This window comes from Podarcis erhardii (assembly GCF_964252035.2).
Source record: "Podarcis erhardii genome assembly, chromosome: 8".
Lineage (NCBI taxonomy): Eukaryota > Metazoa > Chordata > Lepidosauria > Squamata > Lacertidae > Podarcis > Podarcis erhardii.
The window spans coordinates 22383614-22399332 of record NC_138499.1 but is presented as its reverse complement, the minus strand read 5'-3'; the positions used below and the strand labels follow the sequence as shown (position 1 = coordinate 22399332).

Sequence of the window (15719 nt, the reverse complement as noted above, 5' to 3'; positions counted from 1 at the left end):
GAAGAAAAACTGTGGTGAAAGAGCCTTTGGCCTTCCCAAAGGTTAAATACAAAACTTTTTGAGCTATGGAGATATAAAACACACACACACACACACACACACACACACACACACACACAGCCTGCAATGAAATGTTATAGTGTGTAGTGCTTTTTTTCAGGGTTTCAGTCAGCCAGCTTCCATTCCCCACCCACAAGAGATTCCGTGTTCTGCAGTCCCTAACCATCCTTAGTCCTCATTGGGCTGCTTTTGGTGTTAAACACATTAGGGTTTTTACCTTCATTTTTTACTTCTGTTCCCAAAGCCAGTCAGCTGATACCTGCCTCTTGCGGGGTTGGGGGTGCAGTTTTGGCTAGATAAAGACTGGCTCTTGGAGAATCTGCTTTTTTGCATTTGCCTGAAGCCAGAGAATACCCTTAACAAGCAGTCTTAAAGACTCCTTTCTTTTCTCTGGCCTTTGGGGGTGAATTCAAGATGCTAGACGTCAGGTTGAAGCTTTAAATTGGCTTTTCCACCTTATGCTGGTTTCATATTTTGCTCCCCACACACCCCAGACCACATTCTTCAGGAGGGCCAACCCTGCCCCTCCAAAGGATATTCCAGAGTCACAGGTGACTGCAGAGGAGAGGAAAGGGACAATATTGTTTTTTTCCAACTTCCACCCCACCAAAGCTCCTTACAATAACTAATCTTAGGATCCAAGCAATTCTTTCGTATGTGCTTGCAGTATGTACAGCATACAAAGGTTCTGACCTTCAGCCATCTATTCAATCCACTTGTTTTCCTGGTGACAAAGAAGAGGCGCAAGCCATAAGGATTCTGCCAGGGCTCCATTAGTGTCACGTGAGATTACTCATAGTATAAACTGTGTAATCAGGTGAACAGCAGTTTCAGATGCTGCTTCAAGTCTTATCAAACAAAATGTGTAATAAAGCTGCTTGTGTTATTGATACTTTTAAAATAATCTTTCAATAAATTTTATTTCACAAAACTTTAATGTAGGAAAAATCAAGTTAGGCCAACTTTTCTCTTTAATGTCTGTATGGTGAAATAATTAAGCATTAGAAAGGAATAATCTGTTCATGAGCATGGAAGTATCAAATTTATCTTATAAAAATGTGTCCGTGTTCCAGTTGCTTCATTCCTTATTACATGCTGCAAAAGGCAGTAATAATTTTTATAGCCAAATATCTCTTCATAAGATACCAGGTGGCTTTCAATATTTACTATTTAAGTCATGCATGAAATTTAAACATTACAAAAAAAATGACTTACCAGTTGAGATTCCTGAAATATGCACATTTTCAGAATGTTCTGCAAGAGCACTGTTTCCTAAAATTAAACATAATGAATAAACTAATTTCCAAGATAAAATTTGTAAAAATTCTTCAGATATAGTACTACAGAAAAGAAAAAGAACAAAAACCAAGCTACTTTTAATATTCAAATACTTTACATCCAAAGGCTTCTTCCACTACATTTTTAAATGAAGAATAAAGCCAGGCCGGGAGGGGGCGGGGAGGAAGAGAATAAAACGATTATACAATCAAGACACAAATGGCTTCTTTGTCACACAGTGAGCAAGCTAAATGGAGAACCTAGGCAGCTTCAGAGCTTGATTACCTCCTAAAAGATTTTAAGGGAATTAAGATGTATTAGTCCAGTAGTTTCTTCTTCCAGTTCTCTTCAAGACTTTTTCTAATTCTGTTCCCCTCCCATCTAATAACAGAGGTTAGCAGAGTGAGTTAAATAAAGATAACAGAAGGGGGTGGGAAAAACCTCAATAACCAAAAAGGAAATGCAAGGCCCCCTCCAGCACAGTGAAACAACCACAATGTACTTTATTACAGGGCCAGCAAACATGCAGCATTGGCTATGTAGAAAAGTAGTATTAAATCACTTAATATGGTGGTAACCAATACATATGCAGTTGCTTATTTGCACTGTCTAATTTCCAGGATCACGTTTTCACTTGGGTGATCGCCAGAACATGCATTTGTTTGTTACTCAACAGTTTTGGAATAGTGGTATCTAAGGGTGCACTATGAAACATCATGGCCGATGCGGAGAAAGGGGAGATGAAGCCCAACCCCATGCCTGTTTCTTGGGGTCAAATTCCCCGAGTTCAGTGAGAAGCAGGGCTTTTTTTCAGCCGGAACTCACTAGAACTTGGTTCTAGCACCTCTGAGGTAGGTCCCATGGTCATTATAAGAGAACACGTTCATGGTGAGTTCCAGCAGCTCTTTTTCTAGAAAAACAGCACTGGTGATGAGTACCCCCAAAGTTACTCTGCACAGAATTGCCGCCTCAGTAATTCCGGTTCTTATCTTCCAGCCTGTTCAAGCTGCATTTTATTCTGCATATTGTTGTTTAAATATTTAATAATTTTTATTTCATATATTGCTTTGTCTTAATACGAGCCTGAGACTTTGGTGGACCGTCAGCATAAATAATAATAAAAAAATATATAGGCTAGGCTGAGAGATGAACTGGTCACCCAGTGAGGCTCACGGCTGCATGTGGATATGAACCCTGGTCTCCCAGGACTTAATCCACTACATCACACTGCCTATAATAATAACTCAATAATACTCCCAGACATTATCTTTGAAGATCCCCTTTTACTGTGTGGAGTGCAGTGTGCACCAGGACACAATTTCCATCCATCATTTATTTTTTGTAATGTTACCACAGAATCATGGAATCATAGAAGTGTAGAATTGGAAGGGACCTTGAGGATCATCTAGTCCAGCCCACTGCAATGCAGGAATATGCAGCTGTCCCACACAGGGATCAAACCTGCAACCTTGGCGTTATCAGCACCACACTCTAACCAACTGCTCAGTCATGTAACGATACTTTCTACTAGTTTTCTACAGACAGACATTACGCTAACCCACTTGTAATTTCCAGGATCCCTCCCAGAGAACTTATGCTTCTCCTGCTCTTTTCTGCTGTAAAAAGCAGAGCCAGATTCCCTTACCTTAGTGTGTTCTGATAGTAGAACCAGTAATCAGGACTGACACTTTTAGGGGACGCTTTCCTTCCCTCTCATTGTTTATTCACTAAAAGCAGAACAGGTTGTGTGTCCCATGTGCTATCAGGCAGAACAGGGCCTATAATGGGGCAACCCACACACAATATTTCACTTCTCACTATTCCTAATTACAGAAGGGTCTCCCACATTTAAGGGCTACTTGGAAATGAACACAGAAATTTGCCTAAAGCAAGTACCACGAACATTGTGTTACAGTTTCTGTATTTCACACAGTTACTGATATACAAGAGACAAACAAGACTCTTTGAGTCCCAGAAAGAAGTGAGGTCACCTAGAAATCTAAATAAGGTAGTAACTGGTACTGTTGATTTTCCATTAAACCTAACTTTTTTTCTTAACAAACAGAAGTGTTTTGACCCACCTTCATTCTGACAGACTTCACTCCGAATACGTATGCGACTATACTTAGCACACTTGCAAAAAAAAAAAAAAAAAATTACTTGGCTGATTCATAAAAAAGATGTATTTTCCATAAAAATTATGAATTTTATGGCATTCATATCCAAGAGCGTTCCAACTACCGACACACATTTTAATACCTGCAATGCACAACTTGGTTGATTACATCTAATGGACAGAATCCAATATAAAAATAGGACAGGAAATGTGCCAACAGGGGGGCTTTTAGACAGAAACAAACCACTGCATTTGGAAGAATAATCTAGAGCTAAACTTCAGCAAAGGAATTACACTAAATAAGCACTAATGCCAAAAGAGATCTAGAAATAAAATAATCTTATGTAATATCATTGTGGGAGAATATGTGACATGATTTTTGGCTTGCATGAACTTATTCATATTGCAGATTAAAGACAAGGATATTAGACTGGAAATCTTTCATAATTCATACATGTTGGTAAATCATCAGAAGGATGTCAAGCAAATTAAGTGCAGTGTGACAGTGAAACCACTGCAAACATCAGCTACCAAAAAATAGCAGACTTGTAGACAATATCACAAACCAACATCAGGAAACAAATTCATAAAACTTCTACTGGGTAAAAAATGGGTACCACTATCTGTACTATTATTAAATAGAAACAGGGATTCAGAAATCTGTTCAAATAAAATTAGCATAAGCCAGAAAGAAACCAAATAATTCCCAGATACACATTTCTTAGTAAACTATTTTCAGAAGTAGCAATTGTGAATTTTTAGAAGAGAATGTCTGCCAAAATCGAACAGCACAGCTGGAAAATATTTGTTTCAAGTAGGTTGTTGACAATAATCTATTGGCATATTTATCTATCACTCTTCAATGAAAATTCCAAGGTAGTTTACAACCATCACCATAAACACCAATACAAATAAAACCAGAAAATTAAAAAATCCATAGCAGGAAAGCAGAAATACTAAAAGCTAGACAACGGAAGTAGCAAATACTTGAGTAAAATAAGTCTTCAGTAAGGTCTTGGTACCTGCCTGGCATCTAGGAAGGAGATGATTCCAAAGACTGGGTGCCACTATAGAGAAGGTCCTGCCTTTGGTTTCTACTTGACTCAGTAACAAGTGCTATGACAGTCCAATGCGTTAAGCAATGGCATCATATCCTTGTGGCTGGATGCTCCAGTCAGCCTAGCCACTAAGTTCTGCACCAGCTGCAGATCCTGGACCAATGTCAATGGAAGCTCCATACAGGGCATAGAGCAATAATTCAAACTTGAGGTTACCAATGCATATGTTATCATATCCAATTCAGGAACTGCCACGGGTTTCAAAAAGGCATAGAAATTGTAGCAACGTATCTATTTCTAGCTCAGTTCACTAAGCTTTTCTTCAGCAGCAAAGTTGAGCAGCTCAGGAAGGGCTTGCCAGCTTCCTATGCTTGTGCTGGCATTGTGTTTTAGCATTAAACTGGAAGTGCAGAAGGAAGTACTAACAAATGTAGTCATGACAATACAGTGGTACCTCAGGTTACGAACTTAATTCGTTCCGGAGGTCCGTTCTTAACCTGAGGGGCGCTTTTGCTAATGGGGCCTCCCGCTGCCGCATGATATCCGTTCTCATCCTGGGGCCAAGTTCTTAACCAGAGGTACTACTTCCGGGTTAGCGGGGTTTCTAACCCAAAGCGTTTGTAACCTGAGGTACCACTGTATCGGCATTCTCTCATGTCACCCACAATGATTCTACAATTTTCCTTGTCTCCGAAATCATAAACCAAAGTCAGAATCTATTCCTCATATTACAGAATTAATGCATTAGGGATATTTTTCCACAGAAACTTGTACATTCAAGAATCCTAGACGAAACAAAAAAATCTAAAAATGAATTTTGCTGTTGAAGTCTATACAGCTGCCCATTATGAGGGCAATATCTACTTCAAACATTTTAAATTCTATAAAAATCTGCATTACGCAATTTTAAAAGAAAAAACCTGTGAGTTTTATTCTAAACAAAACTGATCTAATACTTGTTTGAAGTTACTTGAAGTTTGATCTATTACTTGCTTGTCAAAAGAACTGAACAAAACTACATATTTTATTAAGAACACTAGAGACTCTGCTTTACTGGTAGGTTTGCCTGAAATAGGTTTGCCAAAACAACTGTTTAAAAGAAACTCCTGGCCAGATGTTTTATCTGGAATAATATCAGGGTTGGACTGTAGCTCAGTAGCAGAGCTTTGCATGGAGCAGGGTCTAGGTGTAATTCGCTCCAGCATCTCCCATCACGGCTGGAAGTAAACCCTTTCAGAAATCCTTGAGAGCCACAGCTAGTCAATGTACACAATGTTGAACTAGATCAGTGTTTCCCAAAGTGGGTGATACTGCCTCCTGGGGGGGGGGCACTGAAACATTTCAGGGGGCAGTAGTATCCTCAGGTGCAGTAGGGGGCATTGAATAAAAATAAGGAGGCAGTGAAAGCAGAGTTTTGAAAAACTGTTCGTACATGTTTCATCTTCCAGTGGGGCATTGAGGGGTTTTTCTGAAAAGGGGGCAGTAGGCCAAATAAGTTTGGGAACTAGCTAGACTAATGGACTGACTCTGTGTAAGACAGAATTGTATTTGGAAACATTGGAAACTTAAAGCTGTTTTTTTCTATCTCCTGGACATTTTTATTATTTTGTTATAGTTGCAACCTTGTTGTTCTTGTTGTTGCAATGATATTGTACCCCCTTCCCTTTGTATATTTAAAGGTAAAAGTAAAGGGACCCCTGACCTTTAGGTCCAGCCACAGACGACTCTGGGGTTGTGGCACTCATCTCGCTTTACTGGCCAAGGGAACCGGCGTACAGCTTCCGGGTCATGTGGCCAGCTTCCGGGTCTGGTGAACCAGAGCAGCGCACGGAAACACCGTTTACCTTCCCGCCGGAGTGGTACCTATTTATCTACTTGCACTTCGTGCTTTTGAACTCCTAGGTTGGCAGGAGCAGGGACCGAGCAACAGGAGCTCACCCTGTCGCAGGGATTCGAACCACCAACCTTCTGATCGGCAAGCCCTAGGCTCTGTGGTTTAACCCACAGCACCACCCGCGTATATTTACAAGGCTTTAATTTATTTTCCCTTGTATTTTACTTACCATTACGAAAATCAATAAATAGCTAATTAATGTAAAGAATACAAAAAAATAGTATTTGTCAAGCTTGCAGTTGAAAAACATGCTATCAGCAAGAGTCACTTTTAAAAACTGCTAATCAGTTAAGAGTTCTGAGAGTTTTTATTCTTAAATGTGTGTGTGGTGAGAGAGGATTCATCATCTGGAATCAAATCAGCAAGTTTTGATTACTTTAGTTTGCTGTGTGCCAAGAAGACTAGACTGCACAGCTTCCTCTAGGCAATCCTTTATCAGCTACTTCAAAGCATTCTCAAAGAATCAAAGCATAAGTATGAGCATCTGACTTTGTATAGCTAGTTTCTCAAGATGAATTTCTAGTTCTCAGCAACAAGTTTTTCACTGCTTTTCCTAAGTAATTTGATAAGTACTGTAGAGATGTATTCAGATGTCTTTAAGGTAGCACACATAGAACTGTTGTAAATTTCCATTCCACCTTTAGTTGCAGACATGGAACAGTTACGTGTCACATGTCTGTTTACATTCCAGCACAGTTTGCTGGGACCTTCCGTTGTGTATAGCTTTTGCCTCTCTATCTGAGGAAACGGAAAGAGAGATGACATATTTATTTTGTCCTGATTTATGCTTAATAAATCCATAGCTTGTTAGTATGTTTCCACAAGCCTTTCGCCTCTTGCCTCTTCTGTTTGTGCAGTATGTTCTGCTGATATAGTGTGCTCAGGCTTTGAAGTCTAAGTCGCTGATTTACGTCACACCAGAGGTTGGGGATTCATCACGGCTGGAAGGGCATGATCCAGCTGGGGGCTAGCCAGCTGGCATCTTGACCCCCAAAGGATGCTGACAACGACAACCATTGGAAAGGCTACAGAGAGTGACCAATAGGGAAAGTAATGTGAGGCTCAGAAAGCAGTTTGGAACTGTACAGGTACTGACTAACACCTTGTATGCTGCCTAATGCTATGTAAGCTATAGTGGTGGTCATGTTCATGTTATGCTAAACCATTGTTTACTGAGATGTGGACAAGCAAGAACAAGCCACAGCATGTCTCAAGCTCACATGCACCTACACTTCCATTTCTCAATTCCAGGATGACAACTTCAGCAGAAGTGAATTTCAGTTTCTCAGCTTGTCTACAGTATTTTATTCCCAGCTATGGCCAGTTTCCAAAACTGAAATTAGGTATTTTGAGGGATAACCTATGAACCCTGTTCCACGTTACAAAGAAAGCCCAAAGTGAGTGAAACTGAAAGTAAACACTGCTGAAGACCTCCTCCCAGGAAGGGAAGGAGGAGGTGTACAGGAAGTGGAGGAAGCTGAGCGTTCATGAGTCTGAGGTTTGCTACAGATCCTTCCTGCTCCTGAATGTTTGCTAAACCATGGTTTACTGTGACATGTGAATGCAACATTTTATGAATGAAATAAATGTTTGTGTTGTACTGGAACGGTCTGTTATGTTCCTCACAAACCTCTGGGAGGAAGGTTTTCCACGGGAATTATTTTCTTAACAGACAACCTTAAAAGGCTCCAGAGTTTTATGTGCTGGCATTGTGTTTTAGCATTAAACTGGAAGTGCAGAAGGAAGTACTAACAAATGTAGTCATGACAATACAGTGGTACCTCGGGTTACGAACTTAATTCGTTCCGGAGGTGCGTTCTTAACCTGAGGCGCACTTTCGCTAATGGAGCCTCCCTGAACACAGCATTTATTCTACTTAGTAACTATAGACAATGACTAAAGACTAGATGGATGAACTACCATTATGCAACACCACTCACAGAAACACGAACACTTCAAATATTTCTCTCTCCCTCTCTCTCACAGACCACATTCATAAATTCTCATTCCTTCCCTCTGTTGCATACACACCACACATAGATCTCTCCACATGGGCACCTGCAAGAATTTTTCAGTGGGCAAAGCAAAACACTGAAAAGATAGAACAAGTTAATTTTTCACACAAATGTGAAGTGGTTCTACAGAAGAGTCCAGTCTTTCCCTATTGATTTTTCTTTCCTTCAGTGAGACAGAGATTATGCATTGTGATGTTAAAATCACACGGTTGTATCTTATGGTGTCACATCTACTAGATGAAGCATCTGCTTTTCAATAAGTCTTCTAAAATCTTTATCCCAGTTGGCAGCTGTCCTGGATTTGAATTGTTTTTATGTATGTATTGTTGTTTTAAAACTATTTCTATATTTATAGTTTTTTAAATTAGTTTTTATTGCAATTGTTTTTAATTGTTTTTATATAGGTAACAGTTTTATACATGTCATTATATTGCAAATTGCTTAGAGTTGCTGAAATGTGTCTCTCCCCCCTCCCATTCCATTGAAAGATGCTTCCTGCCAGTGGATACCACAACTGGATACCAATCACTGATTTTATCTTGCCAAATTGAAGTCTCTTTTCTCTGCAAAATGTATCATAATAACACAAGAATTGCCACACTGCATCATACTGATGCTTCATCTAGTTCAGCATTCTCTGAATACAGTTACCAGAAATACACTTCATGAGATCAGGATGGTGGCTAAGCTAGACTACCACTAGCTGCTGAGTCAGCTGCTGACCCTGAGTCAGCAGCTGTATTTTATATGAATGTTCTTAAGTGTTTTTGATTATTCTGGCAAGAATTCACTGACAGACGGTTCCTAATGATTTTTTTAAAAAAGCTATTTATGCTCATATTCAAGCTGCAGCGATTACTACTAGTAGTAAACATTTATACTGTATAGTACTTTAGTTTTCCCCTGCACTTTATAAACTTAATTGGGTTCAAAATTAGTAAGCCACAATGGACCTGTGTCAAATCCAAGTCAAGTTCTCTGTACAGCAGGTCTCAAAATACATCATTCTTTTTCTTGTATGATCCAATAAATGTGGGGCCCTCAGTCATTTCATGGTCAAGCAAATCTTGAACACAATTATTCTAGTATTCATAATACATACAGTATATACTAAAAAGGATTTTTGCCATCTTAGATTGACAGTAAAAAAAAAATTAAACTTGGCAAATAAATTAATATAATAGTTGAACAAAAAGAATGTCGGAACAGACATCCTCACTTAACCTTTGATTTCCCATTTTGAAGATTGTAGCTTATGAATAAAATTAAAATCAGCTAATGTGATTTTTTTTCCAAGTTCCCAGTCTACAACTTACTAAATAAGCCATGAAATAAATACATAGCTGTCAGGGAACTGCCATCGGAAAGGCAGGTGGTGGAGGGGCTCTCGGAAGTCAGGAGAGACTCAGCAGCGGAGGAAGGCAGCAGCAGGGGAAGAGTGGGAGATCAGAGAGAGAGGGAGGCGAAGGAATGGCTCAGGGAGTCTTCTAGCGAAAACAGCGGAGAAGTCTCAGGACCTCCCATAGGTACACCTATGTGTACCTATACTGTCGCACCGGGAATCCAGACGACACGTTTCCGTCAAGGAGCTTTTATGCTGGAGTAAATTCCGTAAACGCCCACTGTCGGATTCTGCCAGCGATTAAGGGAGTCATGTTTAAGGGCTCCGCTAAAGACAGAGTTTGAGAACCATGCCCAAACTCTGAGGGACTAAGCTTTTATGCACAAGCAGCTCATCATCCCATCACAGCAATCCGACAGTCTCTGAAAGCCGCTTGTGCAAGGAGAGGCATCATGAGCAACCCAACCGGAGCCGGAGACGCAGGAGGAGCTGGAGCGGGTCCAAGCCTGGAAGAAAGGTACAGAGTGTTGGAACTCCAGCTAGCGCTGCAAACGGCGAGGCTCGAGGAGAGGCGGGCTCAGGATGCAGATAAGGGAAAGACCACCCCACTTGCAAGGAAGGTGCCAGGATTGGTGCAAAAGTTTGGGGGTGATCCCAGAAACTATCAAGCCTTTAGGACAGAGATGCAATATGCCCTCAATCTGCAGTTTGATGACTTTCCTGATGAGGAATCGAGGGTAGCGTTTGTGATTGGCCATCTCGAAGGGGGGGGCGAAAGACTGGGTGAGACCCCTGATGGCAGCTAATAATGACGCCCTTAAGGACTCAAGGAAGTTTTTTCGCGCCATGGATCTGATGTTTTCCAGCGAGATTGAGCAGAGAGTGGTGCGCAGACAGTTAATGGCGTGTAAACAGGGGAGCCCATCTGTCCGTGAGTACTGGACTGAGTTCACCATGTTGATCCATAAATTGGGATGGGACTTGTCGGCGGAACCGATTCAAATGCTGTTCGAAGAAGGGCTATCTTCGGCGGTGAAGGACGAACTTTCCCGGGCGCCCAGGGCGGAGTCTATGGACCAGCTGACTAAATCAGCGCTGGCCATAGGAGCACGCCAGGAGGCGAGAGCTTTGGAGAAGCGGGAAGGGAAGGGGGAACGTTGGAGGGATTTCCGTATTCCAGAGATTCCCGAGCAGCATTCCCCGCCAGTAGAGCCGATGGAAATTGGAACAGCGCGCGCGCGCGCAGTTTCAAACCCCAGCGAAGGGCGGAAGAAGGAGGGAAAGAGCGCCAAGAAATGTTTTCTCTGCCAACAGCTAGGTCACTTTGCCAGAGTCTGCCCGCAAAGAAAGGAATGGCAAGGGATGGCTGGAGCTGTTGGGGGGGAGGAGGAGGGAGTTAAGGAGCAAGTAAAAGCCAACGCCTGGCTGCCACCATCGGGGCACAGCAGCCAGGCCAAGGAGCAATGAATGTGCCCACGCCAGAACCCCCAAGACCAGCGCTTGTAATAGAGGTGTTGCTAGGGCTGCCAAATGGACACCCACTAAAGATAAAGGCGCTATTGGACTCAGGCAGCTCCTGTAATTTTATGAGTAAGGAGTTTGCAGCCGAACACCAGATACAGACTATCCCTTTAAGTAACCCTTTGCAGGTGACCACGATTGATGGGAGGGAGCTGTTGGGGGGAGAAGTTAACCAACAGACTGTCCCAATGATAATGAGGGTGGCAAGACACACCGAACTGATAGCGTTTAATGTGGCCACCTTGGGAGGAGCGCCCATTATTTTGGGGATGAGCTGGCTAGCGCTGCATGATCCGCTAGTGGGATGGCACCAGAGAGTAGTCTCATTTGGGTCAGCGCATTGCCTGGCACACTGCAAGGAAGGGGAAGCCCAGGCAGGAGCCCAGGCTACACTAGCAGGGATGGAAGTAACAGATAAAGGGAAGGTACCACGACAATACGCCGACCTGGTTAACGTATTCAGCGAAAGAGAAGCAGATAAACTGCCCCCGCACAGACCCTTTGACTGTCAAATTAACTTACTCCCAGGAGCACAACTGCCGGTGGGCAAGCTGTATGCAATGTCAGACAGGGAGATGCAGGAGTTAAGGGAGTTCATTGACAAGAACCTCAAGCGAGGTTTCATCAGAGAGTCACGAGCGGTGGGGGGCAGTCCAGTGTTCTTTGTGGACAAAAAAACCACAGATAAACCCAGATTGGTCGTGGACTTCCGGGCCCTAAATGCAGTGTCAGAACCAGTGACCTTCCCCATGCCCAGAATCAATGACATTTTGACCCGGGTGAGGAAAGGGAAAATTTTTACCAAGCTGGACCTAAGGGGGGCGTATAACCTGATACGTATGAGAAATGGAGACGAGTGGAAAACCACTATGTTCATCCCCTTGGGTGCCTTTGAGTACCTCGTTATGCCCTTCGGTCTACAGGCGGGCTCGGCCTGTTTTCAATCGTTCATGAATCACGTCCTGGGACCATTGCTTTACAAGAACTGTGTAGCGTTCTTAGATGACGTCCTGGTGTACTCAGAGAATGAGGAGCAGCATGTGCGAGATGTGAGAGAGGTACTGAGCAGATTGCAAGAAAACCAGCTGTGGGTGAAACTGGAGAAGTGTCAGTTTCATACCAGAGAGGTGCAATTCCTGGGGTACCGGTTGTCAGACCAGGGATTGGCCATGGATCCCAGCAAGGTTCAGGCGGTACTGGAATGGAAAACACCGAAAACTAAGAAGGACGTGCAAAGGTTCCTGGGCTTCGGAAACTTCTATCGGAAGTTCATCAAGAACTTTGCCCACTTAACGGCGCCCATCACTGATTGTCTCAGCAGCAAGAAGAAATTTGTCTGGACGGAAGAGGCGCAAGCGAGCTTTCGAAAGCTTAAAGAAGGCGTTTGCGTCGGAAGAACAACTTTGGCAACCAATGAGAGTGGAGACTGACGCATCAGACCGAGCGGTGGGGGCGGTGCTTCTACAGCCAAGAAAAGATATGTCGGAATGGAGACCGTGTGCCTTCTTCCCGCGGAAGTTGAACAAATCCGAGAGGAACTACACCATGTACGACCGAGAACTACTCGCCATTCATGAAGCGTTCCGGAGATGGCGACACTTGTTGATTGGAGCGCAGCACAAGATCCAAGTGTGCACTGACCACAAAAATCTAGAATACTGGAGAACGGCCCGAGTACTGAACCAGAGACAAGTGAGATGGGCCCAGGAGTTCTCCAAATTCCATTTTGAAATTTGCTACGTGCCGGGGGAAGAGAATGTCAGAGCGGACGCTCTCTCTCGAAAACCAGAGTATTTAGAGGGAGAGGGAGCGCCAGAGGAGAGACATATCATCCCCGAGGACCACTGGGTGTGTGGGGCGGCATTGGTGGGGCAAAGAGAACTGGTAGAGGGAACCGAGAACGATGGATACGCCCAAGATAAACTCAGAGAACTCCGGGGAGGTGGAGAGAACACAGGGGGGTTTGAGGAAAGGAACGGAACGTTGTATTACAAGGGGGCACTGTACATACCGGAAGGAGAATTGAGGGGTCGGGTACTTAAACAATTGCACGACAGCCCCACAGCGGGGCACTTCGGGCAACACAAAACCATGTGGTTGGTTACCAGGGAGTTTTGGTGGCCCAAGGTGAGGGAAGACGTACGGGAATATGTGAGGGGGTGCGACCGGTGCCAGAGGGCAAAAGGGGAGAGGTTGGCACCAGCGGGGCTATTGGAACCATTACCCACACCAGAAAGGCCATGGGAGGCAGTATCCATAGATTTCATGACGGATCTGCCAAAATCCAAAGGGAAAACAGCTGTCATGGTGGTGGTAGACCTATTAACCAAGATGTGCCATTTTATAGCCTGTTGACATGCGGTCACAGCGGAAGAAACCGCCAAGTTGTTTGTAAAGCATATTTTCAGGTTGCATGGCGCCCCCTTGAGGGTGGTCTCAGACAGAGGGAAACAATTTACTTCCAGGTTCTGGAGGAAGCTCATGAGCTTACTGCACGTAGAAGTCAATTTTTCGACTGCCCGACACCCAGAAACAAATGGGCAGGTGGAAAGGGCAAACGGGATTTTACAACAATACCTGAGATGTTATGTAAATGACAGAGAAAATGATTGGGTAGATAAGTTGGCCCTGGCAGAATTTGCCTACAACAACGCGGAGAATGTGTCCACAGGGATAAGTCCCTTTCTGGCTAATTATGGGTGTCATCCCAGGGCATTTCCTGGAGAAGGAGGGGAGAGATGGAGTGTGCCGGCAGCGGAACACTTTGTTGAAGAGATGGAAGCAATCCACCGGCAACTCCAGCTCAATTTAGAGAGGGCCAAGGAAGAATACAAGAAGCAAGCAGACAGAAGCAGAAGGGAAGGTGAAACCATAAGGGTGGGGGACCGGGTGTGGCTATCCACCCAAGGACTGCCGTTCAAGGGAGGGTGTAAGAAATTGAGACCCAAACGGCTGGGACCCTTTGAGGTCATACAACAGGTCAACCCGGTAGCATTCAAACTCAGGTTGCCCAACCACATGAAACTGCACCCCGTATTTCACAGGTCCTTACTGTCGCCGTACCGAGAGGGGCGAGAGTGGGGGAGAAGTGAGAGGGGGGTTACACAAACACCAGTCATAGAAGAAAGGGAACGCAACATGCATGTGGCAGAAATCATTGATTCCAGGTGGAAAGGGAATCAGGTGGAGTATTTGGTAGAATGGGAAGGGGAACCGGAGTCAGAAAACACATGGGTACCATCAGAGGAGGTCAATGACGAGGTTTTAGTAGAAACGTTTCATCAGCGGTTCCCAAGAAAACCTCAGCCCGTGGCACGGTTCAGGAGGGAACACTTTGGCACCACCGATGAGGAAGAGGAGTTTGAAGGTTTCCCAGAATCAGGGCTGGAAGAGGGAATAGACTCCGACGAGGAGGACTCAGGGAGGCAGTGGAGAGAAGTGTTTGAATCCTCGGATGATGAGGAGGGCTCTTTCCGGGGTTTTCCATCCTCACCGCCAGTAGGGGAGGGGGTGGAAGGGGGTGAAGGGGGCCCTGGAGGGGAGGTGGATGTCAGGGAACTGCCATCGGAAAGGCAGGTGGTGGAGGGGCTCTCGGAAGTCAGGAGAGACTCAGCAGCGGAGGAAGGCACCAGCAGGGGGAGAGTGGGAGATCAGAGAGAGAGGGAGGCGAAGGAATGGCTCAGGGAGTCTTCTAGTGAAAACAGCGGAGAAGTCTCAGGACCTCCCATAGGTACACCCACTCCTCGCCGGAAACTGTCGCGCCGGGAATCCAGACGACGCGTTTCCGTCAAGGAGCTTTTATGCTGGAGTAAATTCCGTAAACGCCCACTGTCGGATTCTGCCAGCGATTAAGGGAGTCATGTTTAAGGGCTCCGCTAAAGACAGAGTTTGAGAACCATGCCCAAACTCTGAGGGACTAAGCTTTTATGCACAAGCAGCTCATCATCCCATCACAATAACTAAGTTGGAGTCTACAATAATCCCTTAAATCCAATTCTTAATAGTTCAGTTCAAAGTTTATGCTTGTTAGAAATTTGCTACCTTTGAATTTACTACCATCTGCCATAATATTGAAAACATCCCACAAGTGCTAAATACACTATACACAGCTATAATCACTTAAAATATGTTTGCTCAATATGTTGAATTGTATCTATGCATCTGTCACTTCCAGCATACCATACCGTACAATAATTAATCATATGCAATGGTCACGTACAATCTAAAACAAGTTCCCTGGTGGAATCAGATACATTCTGGCTGATCTCTTTGTCTTGTAAAGATGGAAACTGGACTCCAATATTATGTCAGATGGGGAATGGGTAGAGGAGGAAAACATCCTATGAGACTTACAGAGCTATGCTATTCTATTCTATTCTATTCTATTCTATTCTATTCTATTCTATTCTATTCTATTCTATTCTATTCTATTCTA

The 15719-nt window shown here is 43.7% G+C and overlaps 1 protein-coding gene across 1 annotated transcript in view; it reads right to left on the bottom strand.

Moving 5' to 3' along the window:
• LRP12 (LDL receptor related protein 12) overlaps positions 1–15719 on the bottom strand; it is a 41153-nt gene that overhangs the window by 14097 nt on the left and 11337 nt on the right. The window contains 1 exon segment of the mRNA XM_081874104.1: positions 1276–1332. Within this exon segment, the coding sequence (XP_081730230.1) occupies positions 1276–1332 (57 nt within the window).